The sequence below is a fragment of the Osmerus eperlanus genome, chromosome 9, assembly GCF_963692335.1.
Source record: "Osmerus eperlanus chromosome 9, fOsmEpe2.1, whole genome shotgun sequence".
NCBI classification, from domain to species: Eukaryota; Metazoa; Chordata; class Actinopteri; order Osmeriformes; family Osmeridae; genus Osmerus; species Osmerus eperlanus.
The window spans coordinates 17,767,735-17,781,489 of NC_085026.1; the positions used below are offsets into that span (position 1 = coordinate 17,767,735).

Here is a 13,755-nt window from a genome sequence, read left to right on the forward strand (position 1 = left end):
CTCAGCTGTTTTTTGTAGGTGTCCTTAATAACATACTAAAAGTTTACCAAAGTTTGACCACTAGAAAGGTGTATTTTCAAGATGGTGTCCAAGATGGGCAGAAAGCCCTTAAAATATCCCAACTCCTTCATTATTTGACCTAGCCAAGTAATCTTGGTGTCTAACCCCATGTTTTCTGGGTCTATGAATCCATTGGACTTGTCTAAATTGCACTGACATGATTACATACTTATGGAATACATGATTTTGTGAGATTACTGTAAGGTTTTATCTTTGTTTGGGGTGAACCAGAGATGTAAACGATTTAGCCTGTCATGTAACTCCTACTCAGTACGTGTTTTTGGACACATACCAGGCCTGTGTATGAACCCTCTAAAATGGTCACTCATTTCAATTTGAATAAGGTAATACATAAAAGTAATGCATGCTCTATAGATGTTTTTGAGTATAAAGGTGGTCATTATACTAAACCCAACTACATTCACAACTTTCAGCAATTCAGAAGACACTGATCTAGAAAAGATCAAGGAAAAGCTTAGCGTTTGCACACCATTCTCTCCAGACCTATCTCTGAGAAACATTGAAACTGGTGTTGTTGCCAAAAAGGAGGTGAATGTGCATGAGTTTGAGACTGTTGGCAATGAGATAATTAATTGAAAAGATGATTGGAAAACCTGTTTTTGGAATATCCTTCAAACGGAAGGATGAATACATTAACGACCTAACGGCCGCCATTTGAAAATGGGGCCTTTCTTGGAGTCAAACTTTGGTAAACTTTTAGTATGTTTTTAACCTTTTAAGGAGTGAGTTATTTTTCCAAAACGGAAGCTAGCTAGTTTTAGTTAGCTTCCGTTACCTAGCAACCTAGCATAATACTTGTAGCAATGCTACTACCTGCTAGTGTTACTTGTTAGCCTCCTAATTGTAAATTTTGAAGCCATACTATAGCGTTTGTCATATAGTTTTTGTCTATCGGAAAATAGTCGGTTGGAATGTTCAGAATCACATATGTGTGACGCTACTCCTTAACGGGTTTTTAAGTACATCTGATACTACTGTAAACCACTTTTTTTGGGGATCAAGTCATATTTACAGCTGACTATTTAGGCTTCTCATACTCTCCCCTCTCTGTGTGTGGGAGAAAAACTTTGGAAAGATTGGAAAAAAGGTTTTGGGAAAAACGTTTAGAAAGGTTTAACACATACATTTAAAAAAAGGTTTCTTAAGGTTTTTGAAAGTTCCAAGGACGTGCAGTTTGAAGAGTAAAGTAGTCAGGATCGAGAGGTTGGTAACTACTGTACCCTGCCCCCCCCCCCCCCTCCCCCCAATGACCCCGCTGGATCTTGGTGGTATTATATTTCCGATTAGGTGGTGGCTACCCGACTACCCCTCTCCGGCTCTGCAGGCATGCTACTCCATTTGTTTGCTTAGCTTACGTCAAGAAAAGTTGCCTCGAACACGAAGCAAAAAGAACAACGTATTGTGGTCAGTTCCATCTAGAATAGGCCTAGTCTATATTTCTAAAAATTAAGTCAAAGGAATACTATGTATACAGTACTGATAGCACATATTTTCATGGAAGTTCACATGATATCTGCTTTAGATCGGACTTGTACCCCATTCTGCCAGTTTTCTGATTACTGCAATTCAAGTTTACATGCTCGCGGCTGGTTGTCGCACAGTATGACGTGTAGCCAGCTTGTTGCGAGAGTGCACGAGCCTCCCCAGCGCATAACCGAAAGAACCAGCAGCAGGTCAAGACGGCACGGTCCGTATCTCTTTGCTGGCCTCATTGCGCTACTGAGGCCTTTCAATACAAATGACCGGGGGCGCCATCTTTAAGCAGCTTTGTTTCTTGGTCTAGTTAACTGTCTATACTAAACACTGTCACGATTAAGCGATAATCAAAGTACTAGGGTACGCAAGGCGGGCCAAAATGACCATGGACGACTTCCAATTTCTAGACAGCTTTAAAAGAAAGCAAATAAAAATAACACTCAAAACAGCGACTTTCATTGGCGTCGTGCAGCGGATAAACCTCAACAAAACAGTAGTTTTGGATGAAGGTAACAAATTAAACCCATGAATCAATTAGCAATATGCACACAAGAGCTAGCTCAAAATCTGACTAATTAGCCTACATTTATTTAGATAAAAAACTGCAGTCGATAGTTAGCTACTAGCTAGTTACCCTCTTGCCTCATAAGTAACAAACATTAGCTAGCAAACTGAAATTACAGTTTTTTATGTTTCAGTTGTTGATGTCAAGAGAGGGAGGAAGTTCCCTGGTGTGAAACTTTTCTTTGGACATGAAATACTAAATGGTAAGGTGACGGGGCATATTTGTTCTGTCTTGCTAGTCTATCAGGCAAGCAAAAGAGCAATGTTTCGTTGCATTTTCTAATCTAGCTAACGATTTTGCAGTGGAATTTCCCCATGCATCAAAGAGTGACAAGGGGTAAGTCGCTTGTGTTGTTGAGTGAGTAGGCATGATTGTACGAACAAACCTTGTTACGTTAGGCTATATATAAGCACCTGGCCGTTACTAAACTAGATGTAAATGTATGGTGCAGGGAAGCCAGTGAACATAGAGCAGAAGGTCACCTGACCGTGGCAGAGTTTCAGCCTTATAGGAAGAACTTCAGACTGGGTGAGGCTCACAGTACAGTCTCTGGTTAAGGTTAACTAATCATTCAATGAATGAATGAATGTGTAAAAGATTCACATGTCAACCAATTATTCTTTTCCTAGATGATGATGATAATGAGGAGAATTATGTTGACTTTGTGGTCATTGAAGAGTTTCATGAGAAGTTTGGGCCTGCAGTGAGTAGATCTATTAATATTTTGTTACAATAACAACTTTTACACAACTTACAAAAATGGTAGGCAGTAGAATGACGTCTAACCATCAACCTGGTCGAAATCTCAACTCAAAGGTGATGCACATCCGGAAACAACAGGTGATTGGCTTAGGAGCTGATGGAGTTGGGGCTTTCCAGCATGAGAGACTCTGTTGGTTACAGGTAAAGTGTGCGTGCGTGTGCGTGTGTGTGCCAGAGAAAGACAGAAATATTCCTGGAATCACCGAGATTAAACATGAGTGAGAAGAAGAACTTTATTACTCTTCATATTCTACAAATCCTCTCCACTCTGTTCAGATAGCCACCAAGAACAAAGTGTACCTGTTCGACATCCTGTTGCTTGGAGTTAGAGCTTTCAAGAATGGCCTTTCTATGATCCTGGAGAATAAGCATATCCTGAAGGTGAATGCAGTAAGCTGCTAATGTATGTATTACACAGCTTTGTTGAATACTCGATTCTGATTCCAAGGGACTATTATTTGAGCAAAAAATAGTAATAAAAAATTCAAATCAATATCACAGTCAGTTTATTCATTTGTTTAGTAAGGGAGTCAGATGGCTGAGGGAGTCAGATGGCTGAGCGGTTAGGGAGTCGGGCTATTAATCAGAAGGTTGCCGGTTCGATTCCTGGCCGAGCAAAATTACGTTTTGTCCTTGGGCAGGGCACTTCACCCTACTTGCCTCGGGGGGAATGTCCCTGTACTTACTGTAAGTCGCTCTGGATAAGATTGTCCGCTAAATGACTAAATGTAAATGTAAGCAGCATTGTATTCCTGTTGCGCACTCTTTCCAGGTCACCCATGACTGCAGGAGCATCACTGCATGTCTATTGGCTCAGTTTGGAGTCAACCTCACCAACGTGTTTGACACACAGGTACATCTGATGACTTGCAATTTTGTTTTACGTGTCTTTCGAATCCATCCATCGTCCTTCCCTGAGCAGTCTGGATGTCTCGCGTCCTCTCCCCTCTCCTGATCCATGTGGGCGTGTCTGCAGGTGGCGGATGTGATGTGCTTCTACTCAGAGAGCGGGGGCTCTCTCCCGGACAGGGTGAGCACCCTGCAGGAAGTGGTGAGCATCCACCTCCAGATGCCTCCCTCTGGCCTGGCCTCCCTCAGGATCAGGTCCCAGATCACGCAGGTACAACTCAGGACCAGGACAGCATGTGCCCAGCAGACAGACCTGGATACCCATGGTGTGTGTGTGTGTGTGTGGTCCAGGAGGACTCGGAGGTGTGGTACGTGCGGCCCTGCCCCGTGGCCCTGCTGAAGGTCATGGCTCTGGGGGTGGTGCACTTACTGCCTCTCAGGCTGGTGCTGCTGGACGCGCTCATGGCCGATTACACAGGCCTGGTGGACTCCTACCTGAGAGCCAGCCAGGAGCCTGTCCACACTCAGCACATCGGCACTGTAAGTTACACACACACACACACACACACACGTTTTTGGAAAATGAAATGAAATGTGAACATCTGACGCAAGACTGGTCTGTGTGTGTATCTGTGTGTGTGTGTATCTGTGTGTGTGTCTGTATCTGTGTGTGTATCTGTGCGTGTGTGTGTATCTGTGTGTGTGGACAGAGCTGTGTGCTGGAGCTTCCTGGGGAGCTGAGGGAGCTGGAGTGGATCCGTCGGCAGCGGCAGGAGAGAGCCCTGGAGCTGTACCCCGTCACCGAGCAGGGCCTGCTGCAGCGCTCCAACCCCCGGGCCCACACCCCTCCCCCAGCCCAGACTCCACCACACCCCCCTGCCCCCCCAGCCCAGACCCCACCACACCCCCCTGCCCCCCCAGCCCAGACCCCACCACACCCCCCTGCCCCTCCAGCCCAGACCCCACCACACCCCCCTGCCCCCCCAGCCCAGACTCCACCACACCTCGCTGTCCCTCCAGCTCAGACCCCACCACACCCCCCTGCCCCTCCAGCCCAGACCCTACCACACCCCCCTGCCCCTCCAGCCCAGACCCTACCACACCGCCCTGCTACCCCAGCCCTGAAACCCCAGCCCACAGCATCAGGGCTCCAGGCCCCAGTGGACCGTCTCCAGCCCAGAGACATCCGGACAGCCTCTGGCCTGCCCCCTGTCCTGAACCCAGCGACCCCAGCCCTGGAGGCCAGGCAGATCCTCAGGAAACAGCTGTCCACGACCAGCCCTGCGGCTCCAGCTGGAGGCCTGGGCCTCATGGAGATAGTCCTGGACACAATGGGCAGAGGGAGGCCCCTGCAGAGTGGAGCGTCACCCTCCCTGCCAGCCTTCCCTGCCCTTGGACAAGGCCTCTGTCTCCAGGCACAAGTCCCCACAGAGGGCCCTGGAGGTACCCAGAAAGCCCCTGTCTCTCCAGGGAAGATGGCAGGGGCCTCTCCTGGCTCAAGATCCAGCCTGGTCCCCAGCCCTCCCCAGGGAGGGCTGGTCCAGCCCCTGGTCTCCAGCACCCTGCCTGGGGATGTCCCTGGCTTGGGGAGGGGAGGGCTGGTCCAGCCCCTGGTCTCCAGCACCCTGCCTGGGGATGTCCCTGGCTTGGGGAGGGCCTCCCTCCTCCACAGTCCCCTCACCTCACCTCTCAGCCTGTCCTTCAGATCCTTCAGAAACACCTAAAATAACCCGCCCTGTGAAAGGTTGTTTTCCGTGTGAAATGTTTGCAGTAGTCCAGTAGATGGCGGTAAATAGTCAGTTTTGGGACTAAAACGAAAACGGGTCAAACATTGGTGTGGTTTGATTTCTTATGATGTTGGTGTTAGAGGCACAAACCTGTTTTGTCTATCATAAAGACACTTAAAAAATGTGTTGATCTGTTATATGCCATATTGAACAATATGTAATTTGGTGTTCTTGCATTTGTGTTTGCATTGTTCACCGATTTAATTTGATTGATTTAATTGTTCACTTGAAAGTAAGTTGTTTTGGGTCCTGCGTTCTGAATAAACTAGTTTGGGAAACATTTGCGGTTACTGTCTCTGTTTTGGCCTTGTTTGCTTGAGTAATGATTAAACCCCATGTTGACTGCCACTGTTTCGCATATACTACAGTATAATCAGAAACAACCTAACCCCCTCTAAACCTTCATGGGTTTACTTGAGGATGATAGATTGATTTGGCTTCTCCCGTAAAGCTAATTGAGGTTGAAAGCTAAGGAAAGCATAGATTGATTTGCTGTTAATTGAGCAAAAACATTGTTCCTGGACCGTTCTTTTGATTACAGATGACTGGAAAGCCATTAGCGCTGTCTGGGAGTGAACCCCTGGGTCTGGGAGTGATTACTCTGGTATTGCCAGTCTGCTCTAATCACTCATGTAGTTCAGATGGTGATGATCACAAGTGGCCAACACCTGCTATGCTTTACAAGACACACAAAGCTAATCTTACCAGGGATCTTCCACCCGCTTCCTTAATGAGCTGCCATGTGCGGATATTACAGATACATAGATTCTACACGCACACACACGGCCATTTTGAAAGCATTCCCAGACGTAGGTTTTGGTACCAAAACAGGATATTAAAACAAAACAATGCAGTGAAACAGCATTGGGCAGGGGCAGCACAAACACACCCTGCATTAATCACATCTTATTGCCATGGTTATCTCATTGCCATGGTTATCTTCATGCAGGCTTGGGCTGGTGCCAGGGCCTCTAATTGAAAGCATGGGCCAGATAAAGTAGAGCTTTAATCAACTGGGAGGGAGAGAAGCACAAAGACTCTTTTCTCTAAAGCAGCCAGCTCTTCTGCTACTGCTTCTGTGGAGGCCCGTCTTACCTCACGCCTCCACACGCCTCACCTCACGCCTCCATGTCTCACCTCACGCCTCCACACGTCTCACCTCACGCCTCCACACGCCTAACCTCACACCTCCACACGTCTCACCTCACGCCTCCACACGCCTCACCTCACGCCTCCATGTCTTACCTCACACCTCCACACCTCACGCCTCCACACGTCTCTCCTCACGCCTCCACACGCTTCTCCTCACGCCTCCACACGCCTCACCTCACGCCTCCATGTCTTACCTCACACCTCCACACCTCACGCCTCCACACGCCTCACCTCACACCTCCACACGCCTCACCTCACGCCTCCACACCTCCACACATCTCACCTCACGCCTCCACACGCCTCACCTCACGCCTCCACGTCTTACCTCACGCCTCCACACCTCACACCTCCACACGCCTCACGCCTCCACACCTCCACACATCTCACCTCACGCCTCCACACATCTCACCTCACACCTCCACACGTCTCACCTCACGCCTCCACACGCCTCACCTCACGCCTCCAAGTCTTACCTCACGCCTCCACACCTCACACCTCCACACGCCTCACCTCACGCCTCCACACCTCCACACATCTCACCTCACGCCTCCACACATCTCACCTCACGCCTCCACGTCTTACCTCACGCCTCCACACCTCACACCTCCACACGCCTCACCTCACGCCTCCACACCTCACACCTCCACACGCCTGACCTGACGCCCCCACACCTCCACACATCTCACCTCACGCCTCCACACCTCACACCTCCACATGTCTTACCTCACGCCTCCACACGCCTTACCTCACGCCTCCACACCTCACACCTCCACACGCCTCACCTCACGCCTCCACACCTCGCACCTCCACACGTCTTACCTCACACCTCCACATGTCTTACCTCACACCTCCACGCCTCACCTCACGCCTCCACACCTCACATCTCCACACATCTTACCTCACGCCTCCACATGTCTCACCTCGCGCCTCCACGCCTCACCTCACACCTCCACACGCCTCACCTCACGCCTCCACACACCTCACCTCACACCTCCACACGTCTCACCTCACGCCTCCACACGCCTCACCTCACACCTCCACACATCTCACCTCACGCCTCCATACGTCTCACCTCACGCCTCCACACGCCTCACCTCACCCTCTGACTCCACTCTCTTCCTGGACGGCTGGACACGGCTTCCTGTTGGTCTCACCAAGTCTCAATGGGTGAAAGCCATGTTAAGGAATTCAATCAATCGCAGTTCTTACTCTCCTGTTACTGTAGAACATGTTGCATAGTTAACCCTTGTGTTATCTTCGGGTCATTTTGACCCTCAGTCGTTGTGACCCACCGTCGTATTGCGACAACTTTACCGCATACAAAAACAAAGTAAAGCAATTTTGTATTTTTGTAAGCATGCGTCAGACCCCCCACACTGCGAAGGTTAAAAGAAAATTATTTTTATTTGTTTTTGTATTGGGTAAAATTGGGTAAACACAACGATGGTTCGTTGTGAACCTTTGGGTCATGTGACCCGAAGGCAGCACAAGGGTTAACAGTTTGAAGTTAATTTTCACCTTATACAGGGTCGTTTATTGCTTAGATTAGGAGAGAACTGAAAATGTAAATTACATATCTGTACTTATTGCGTAAAGCATGTAAATGAGTCTGTGGGTTATGACTCACAAAGCCCTATTCCAGACGTGAAGTTTTGAGGCCAAATCTGTGTTTCCTTGACATGAACCCTGAAGGCTCCAGAAGAGAGACCTCCCACAGGACTGTTCAAGGTAGAGTCCTGTCATTGACTGGTGGAGAGGGACTCTTATTTTAGAAGACCTTGCATTTCCTGTCCGTCACAATAATGCCTTATGAGCTTCACTTCCTGTTTCTCAGGCCCAAGAGGAAGGAACAGAGCGCTTGTCGCACGGTAGTCACGGCTCCCCCCCCCTCCTCACCCCCCCACCCCCCCTCCTAACTTCAGACACAGCCTGTGTCTCTGAGGGAAGATGACTATACCTTTAACATCAAGGCAGGATGTGCAAGGTTATTTTTAGTGTCTAGTCGGAAAAGGTAGCCAACAGACATAAACACAAACGTTTGAGTTCCAGCTGTGTTTGCACATCCCAAAACAGAGCTTCCACCTTAATAGGATTGTTGTGACTTTCCGTAGAAAGATAACAAGAAATGTTGAGAGGAAGTCTTAATGTGGGTAAAAAAATAAATATCAAATCAAATATTGGTGTGTACTGTACAGATGACGCAGATCTGCTGCAACAAGTTCTTTTCTATTGATGGTAATGAGAAACCAGAGGTGTGTTTGTCTAGCGTGGCAAACCCGGGAGCAGCAGCAAGCTTCACACAGGAGGGATCAACACACACGCCACAAACCGCTTTACTGACCACCAGAGTGACTGACCCAGTGACAGACCAACGGAGCCTGTGTCCACAGTGTGACTGACCCAGTGTGACTGACCCAGTGTGACTGACCCAGAGTGACTGACCCAGTGTGACTGACCCAGTGTGACTGACCCAGAGTGACTGACCCAGTGACAGACCAACGGAGCCTGTGTCCACAGTGTGACTGACCCAGAGTGACTGACCCAACACAGTTGTTATTGTGGCTCTCAGTTTCATTGTTCTATTTAACCACAATCCTCAAGGTTCTCTGGTTACCAGCAACACTGGGAGGCAAGTAGACTGATGTTCATGAGGCTGAGTCTATGGTCCCACTCAACCAGCAACCCTTCCCACTGGTGTCAGGTTACTGATTGGTTCATAATTAATAGGATATGATGAATTATTCATCATGAAGGATGGTTAACCCCACCCCTTCTTTAAGCTCCTCCCTAATGTTATTGTCATCTAGATTTAATTAGAATTTTTTGCAATCCTGAGCACACCTGTTTGTTCGCTGGTCAGTAAACAGATTGAGCAAGTGGCGAGAAGCTGAGAGCAGAGTTTGGCTGATTGACCAGAACACAGCGTGTGTGCGCTCTTCAAATATGTCCCCAGTGACGGGTCGGTTTGTGCGATGGCAAGCAGGACCAGATGATAAGGTCCTCCAGGATAATCCCTGACTTCAGCTGTTCCACCACGCCTGCTCGTTAGTCCACCGCATGTCCTCTGGGGCGCTCGGTCGGCCCGGCGCTGTGACGTGCAGGATCACTCAGCAGAGGGTGATCTGATTGGTCTGTTGGGGACTTGGGAGTGCTGATCAGGGCTTCACCTGAGGAGTGGACAAGACGAGGAGACGACCGCTAGCTGACAGGCTAGCGGTCAGGAGGTGTGGATCTGGATCTCTGCTGTTGCTGAAAATTAAAGACACTTCGTGTTTTCAACTCCATTGTGTATGTCCATGTAATCCCTTGAACCCCCGGAGACAACAGGCCATGTGATCAGTTACCAGCTTGCTGAGTCCCTCTGCATTCTACAGTAGGGCATAACACACCATCCATCTGCCAGGATGATCCGTTCAGGACCAGCCCATCCATAGGATCCCTTTCTTTTTCACACACACACACAAACACACACAAAAACACTCACTCACACATATACACACACACTTACCCACATACACTAATGATACACTACACTACACACACGCACTACACACACATGCATGCACAAACCCCCCTCCTCTCTGAAGTAACGAGAGCAGTAGCCCCCTGTGTGTATTGCTGTTCATGTTGGCCAGGGAGGGGATGAATATTTCACGTCTGACAGGACAACCAGACCAGATGGCCACTCACGCAGGACATGTATGAGCAGAAAGCACAGCATCAATATTTAACCATACGCCACTGAAGATATGCAGGGTGTGTGTTGCTCTGTGCTCGAGAGAAGAAGCACTGTGTGTTTTTTGGCAACAACATAAACAGCAATAGACAGGGCCAGTAAAGGACGGATGGGATGTACAACTTCAGTGTGTAGGACGAGTTGGGCTGAAGAGTTCTGTCCAGGCCTCTTCAACTTAAAACACATTTTAAACGTGCAGTTACAGGTTAAACAAACACACACACACACATTGGTCTGTACAGCACAGGCTTTCTAGGGAAGAGCAGGCAGGGGCCTAGAGAGGCTCTCCGGCAGGTACAGGAAGCCATCTTGTGACCTTCAGCCAGATCAAACGTGCTCAGAGACACTAGCCCCTTTAACCCTCGTGCTGCCTTCGGGTCACATGACCCAAAGGTTCATAACGAACCATCGTTGTGTTTACCCAATTTTACCCAATACAAAAACAAATTAAAATAATTTTCTTTTAACCTTTGCAATGTGGGGGGTCTGAGACAGCCTAGCTGTTAAAAGAAAATGCTTCACTTTGTCTTTGTATGCGGTAAATTTGTCGCAATACGACGGTGGGTCACAATGACTGATGGGTCAGAATGACCCGAAGATAACACAAGGGTTAACACAGCCGATCACACACACTAGGAACAACGCTAATGTCGTGCCTCTGATTCCAGAAGGCCGGCATGCTGTCTAACATCAAACACAAGGCAGGGTTTTGCTTTCTGTGGTTCAGTGGAAACAGGCAAAACCAGCGGGATTTCTGTGTAAAAGGGGCAAGTGCGGCAGCCTGGGAGCCAGGTGAAGGAGCAGATGAGGTGTGTGTGGAGGGCGGGGGGGCGGGGCGGGCCTCGGGAACGACACCTTGACACCACAGAGCCAACCTGCACACTGGCCTCCGCTGGGGCTGTTTGAGGGCATGTTCACACTGCGGCCTGAATGCTTCCACAGCGTGCTGGCCTGGCAACTGTCCACCCGTCCTGTTTCCACCGTGAAGGATTCCCCCAAGCGAAAAATATGGATACCTACAAAGTAGAAGGATAAACAGGCTTATGTGTATCGAAGTTGTCAATGCATTTGTGTTTGTACAAAATCTATTTTCGGACCCCACAACCCGGCACCAAGGAGCCTCTGCACCGGGGGCAACAAAAGTCCTTCCCATCCCAACCTGAGTTCAGAGGAGCAGGCCAAAGACCCAGCTGGATCCAAACAGAGTTTCTCCAGAACAATCATCCTCGCAGCTGAACGAGGGGGCTGTGAATGAGGGGTCTGCCACTGCCTGCGGGTCCCCAGGGCGTGGAGGCCTTCCTCCACCACAGGACCCCATGACAAAACAAGAGGGACATTCATAATTCACACGCAATCGTGCGCAATGGTTGACACGTGTCAAAGGCGATCTTGCGGACAACATTTATGAAGCTGTGAATGGATTTGTTTGACTGTTTTTTCAATGATTCTGCTTTTCAGGATTCCTGTCACTGCTCACATCAAAACATCAATGACTGGATTCTGTGGTAAATATGCTTCAAAAAGCTTTGTGGGTTTTTCAGGGTCGATGAAGGGCAGTGTTGGTCACAGAACAAGGTGTTTGTTCACCAGCATTTCTGGTAATTAGTCATCTCGTTATTGGCAGCGTCCTTGGCTACAAATGTCTTTGATTAAAAAGATGGGAGATTAGGTTCTGGCAAGTTTGGCATCATTATGTCGTGAGTGAGTGTGTGTTTGTGTGTGTGTGTGTGTTTGACAGAGAGCGGGGTGGGTGTTGCCACAGGGAAGGACTGGGGGGAGAGGGGGTGTGAGAGGGCTTCCTGTGGCTGGCTAAATTAGTGCCTGCTGGGTTCTCCTGGCAGCTGCAGTCTGGGCCTGGCACTCTGACAACCAGGCAGGATGATGCCATGTTGCCAGGGCCAACCAGCAGGCTGTCGGCGAGGCGACCACGCCAGCCACACTGAACACAAACCCCTCCGACCTGCCAGGAAAGCTTTCTCTCCCTACCAACTCACCAGACCATTTTTACAATACTTGTTGTGGCAAACCCATTGGATTAGTGTGAGAGATTACGTTTTGCAATTAAAAAGGGCAAATTTGATTGATCTCGCTCGGGGAACAAGTAAATGCCGCTTTAAGCCTGTCTGACATTCAGATGTAATGAATTTTTTTTTTTTTTTATGAAAAAATCTCAGGTTCACAGGCAACAAGACAGACTGGTGCCAGGAGCAGCCAATCAGCGTTGTTCCTCTCCTCCCACACACAGCTAAAGTAATGAACACGTCCTTACGATTTAATTAAATTAACACAAATTCAATTCAATTTGCTATGTACTTCATTGTCAGAACCCCTTAACAAAAGCCTTAACTGGGAAACCCAACGTGATACAACAAGCAATGCCATCTGTGTTAACACCTGCCTTGCCACAGTAGCAGTCAAACAGCACTGCCTCCAATCGGGGTCACACTGCTCCACACAGGAGATTAGACAGCTCCCTGTTTGATTTACGACAGTGAAAAGTTTGCCCACAACTCATAACAAATGAAAACATGTTTCAACATATCTCCATCTTCATCTGTTTATTTTTACTCAACCATCTGAGGTGGCTGAATGAAGCTGTCCAACCAGCAGCCTGACTGGCCCACACTGGCCTCTGGAGGAAGAGGATTGAGTCTTTGACCTCCTGCGTGTAAACGTCAGAGCGGGGCTGGGGATTCCCGAGGCTGTGTGTGAGCCTGGCTCTGGCCCCCAGGTCTGCCAGCCCAGCGGGGCCCAGCGGGGCCCCTGCGGGGCCCAGGTGCCAGGGCTTGTGTCCAGGCGTGGCGCTGGGACATCAGCGGGGCCCTGGAACACCAGCTGTTATCTCCCCGTCACAGACAGCTGTGTGTGAATATTCATCAAAAATCCCAGATTTAATGTGTGTTTGTTTGGCCCCACCTGGTGCGTCTTCAAACAGCCACGTGGGCGCTGTGTGTAGCTGTTCAGAGCCCACGCCAGAAGACACGCCACAGCAGGACCACAGGGCCCTGCAAGTGTCCCCTAACTTCTCGACGGGACGTCAGGGAGAAGAGGAAGGATGGAGGACTGGAGACTCTGCCAACCCCGGAACGTCTGGGAAGGATGGACAGTCTCTGGAGGAAGGAAACCTGAAACCCAGAATGGAACAAACGAGTTTCTAGCATCCCCAAACACAGGCACTGAGAGAGAGAGAGAGAGAGAGAGAGAGAGAGAGAGAGAGAGAGAGAGAGAGAGAGAGAGAGAGAGAGAAGCTAGCTCACAATCTGAACATTTCTACATCTACATCAACCTCTCTTGTCTAATTCACCCTTCGGTTAAGATTGATTCAAATGAGATCTAATCAGTCTAAT

The 13,755-nt window shown here is 48.9% G+C and overlaps 2 protein-coding genes across 2 annotated transcripts in view; both read left to right on the top strand.

The window, feature by feature from the left end:
- lin52 (lin-52 DREAM MuvB core complex component) overlaps positions 1 to 13,755 on the top strand; it is a 123,830-nt gene that overhangs the window by 74,239 nt on the left and 35,836 nt on the right. The gene's annotated exons all lie outside the window — the stretch shown is intronic.
- On the top strand, positions 1,743 to 5,800 carry exd1 (exonuclease 3'-5' domain containing 1). The gene is made up of 11 exons (XM_062469958.1): positions 1,743 to 2,066; positions 2,256 to 2,324; positions 2,425 to 2,458; positions 2,574 to 2,650; positions 2,752 to 2,825; positions 2,939 to 3,025; positions 3,161 to 3,265; positions 3,657 to 3,737; positions 3,861 to 4,004; positions 4,085 to 4,273; positions 4,444 to 5,800. Exons 1-11 carry the CDS (start codon positions 1,937 to 1,939, stop codon positions 5,455 to 5,457), a joined length of 2,004 nt encoding a protein of 667 aa, XP_062325942.1. The 5' UTR covers positions 1,743 to 1,936; the 3' UTR covers positions 5,458 to 5,800.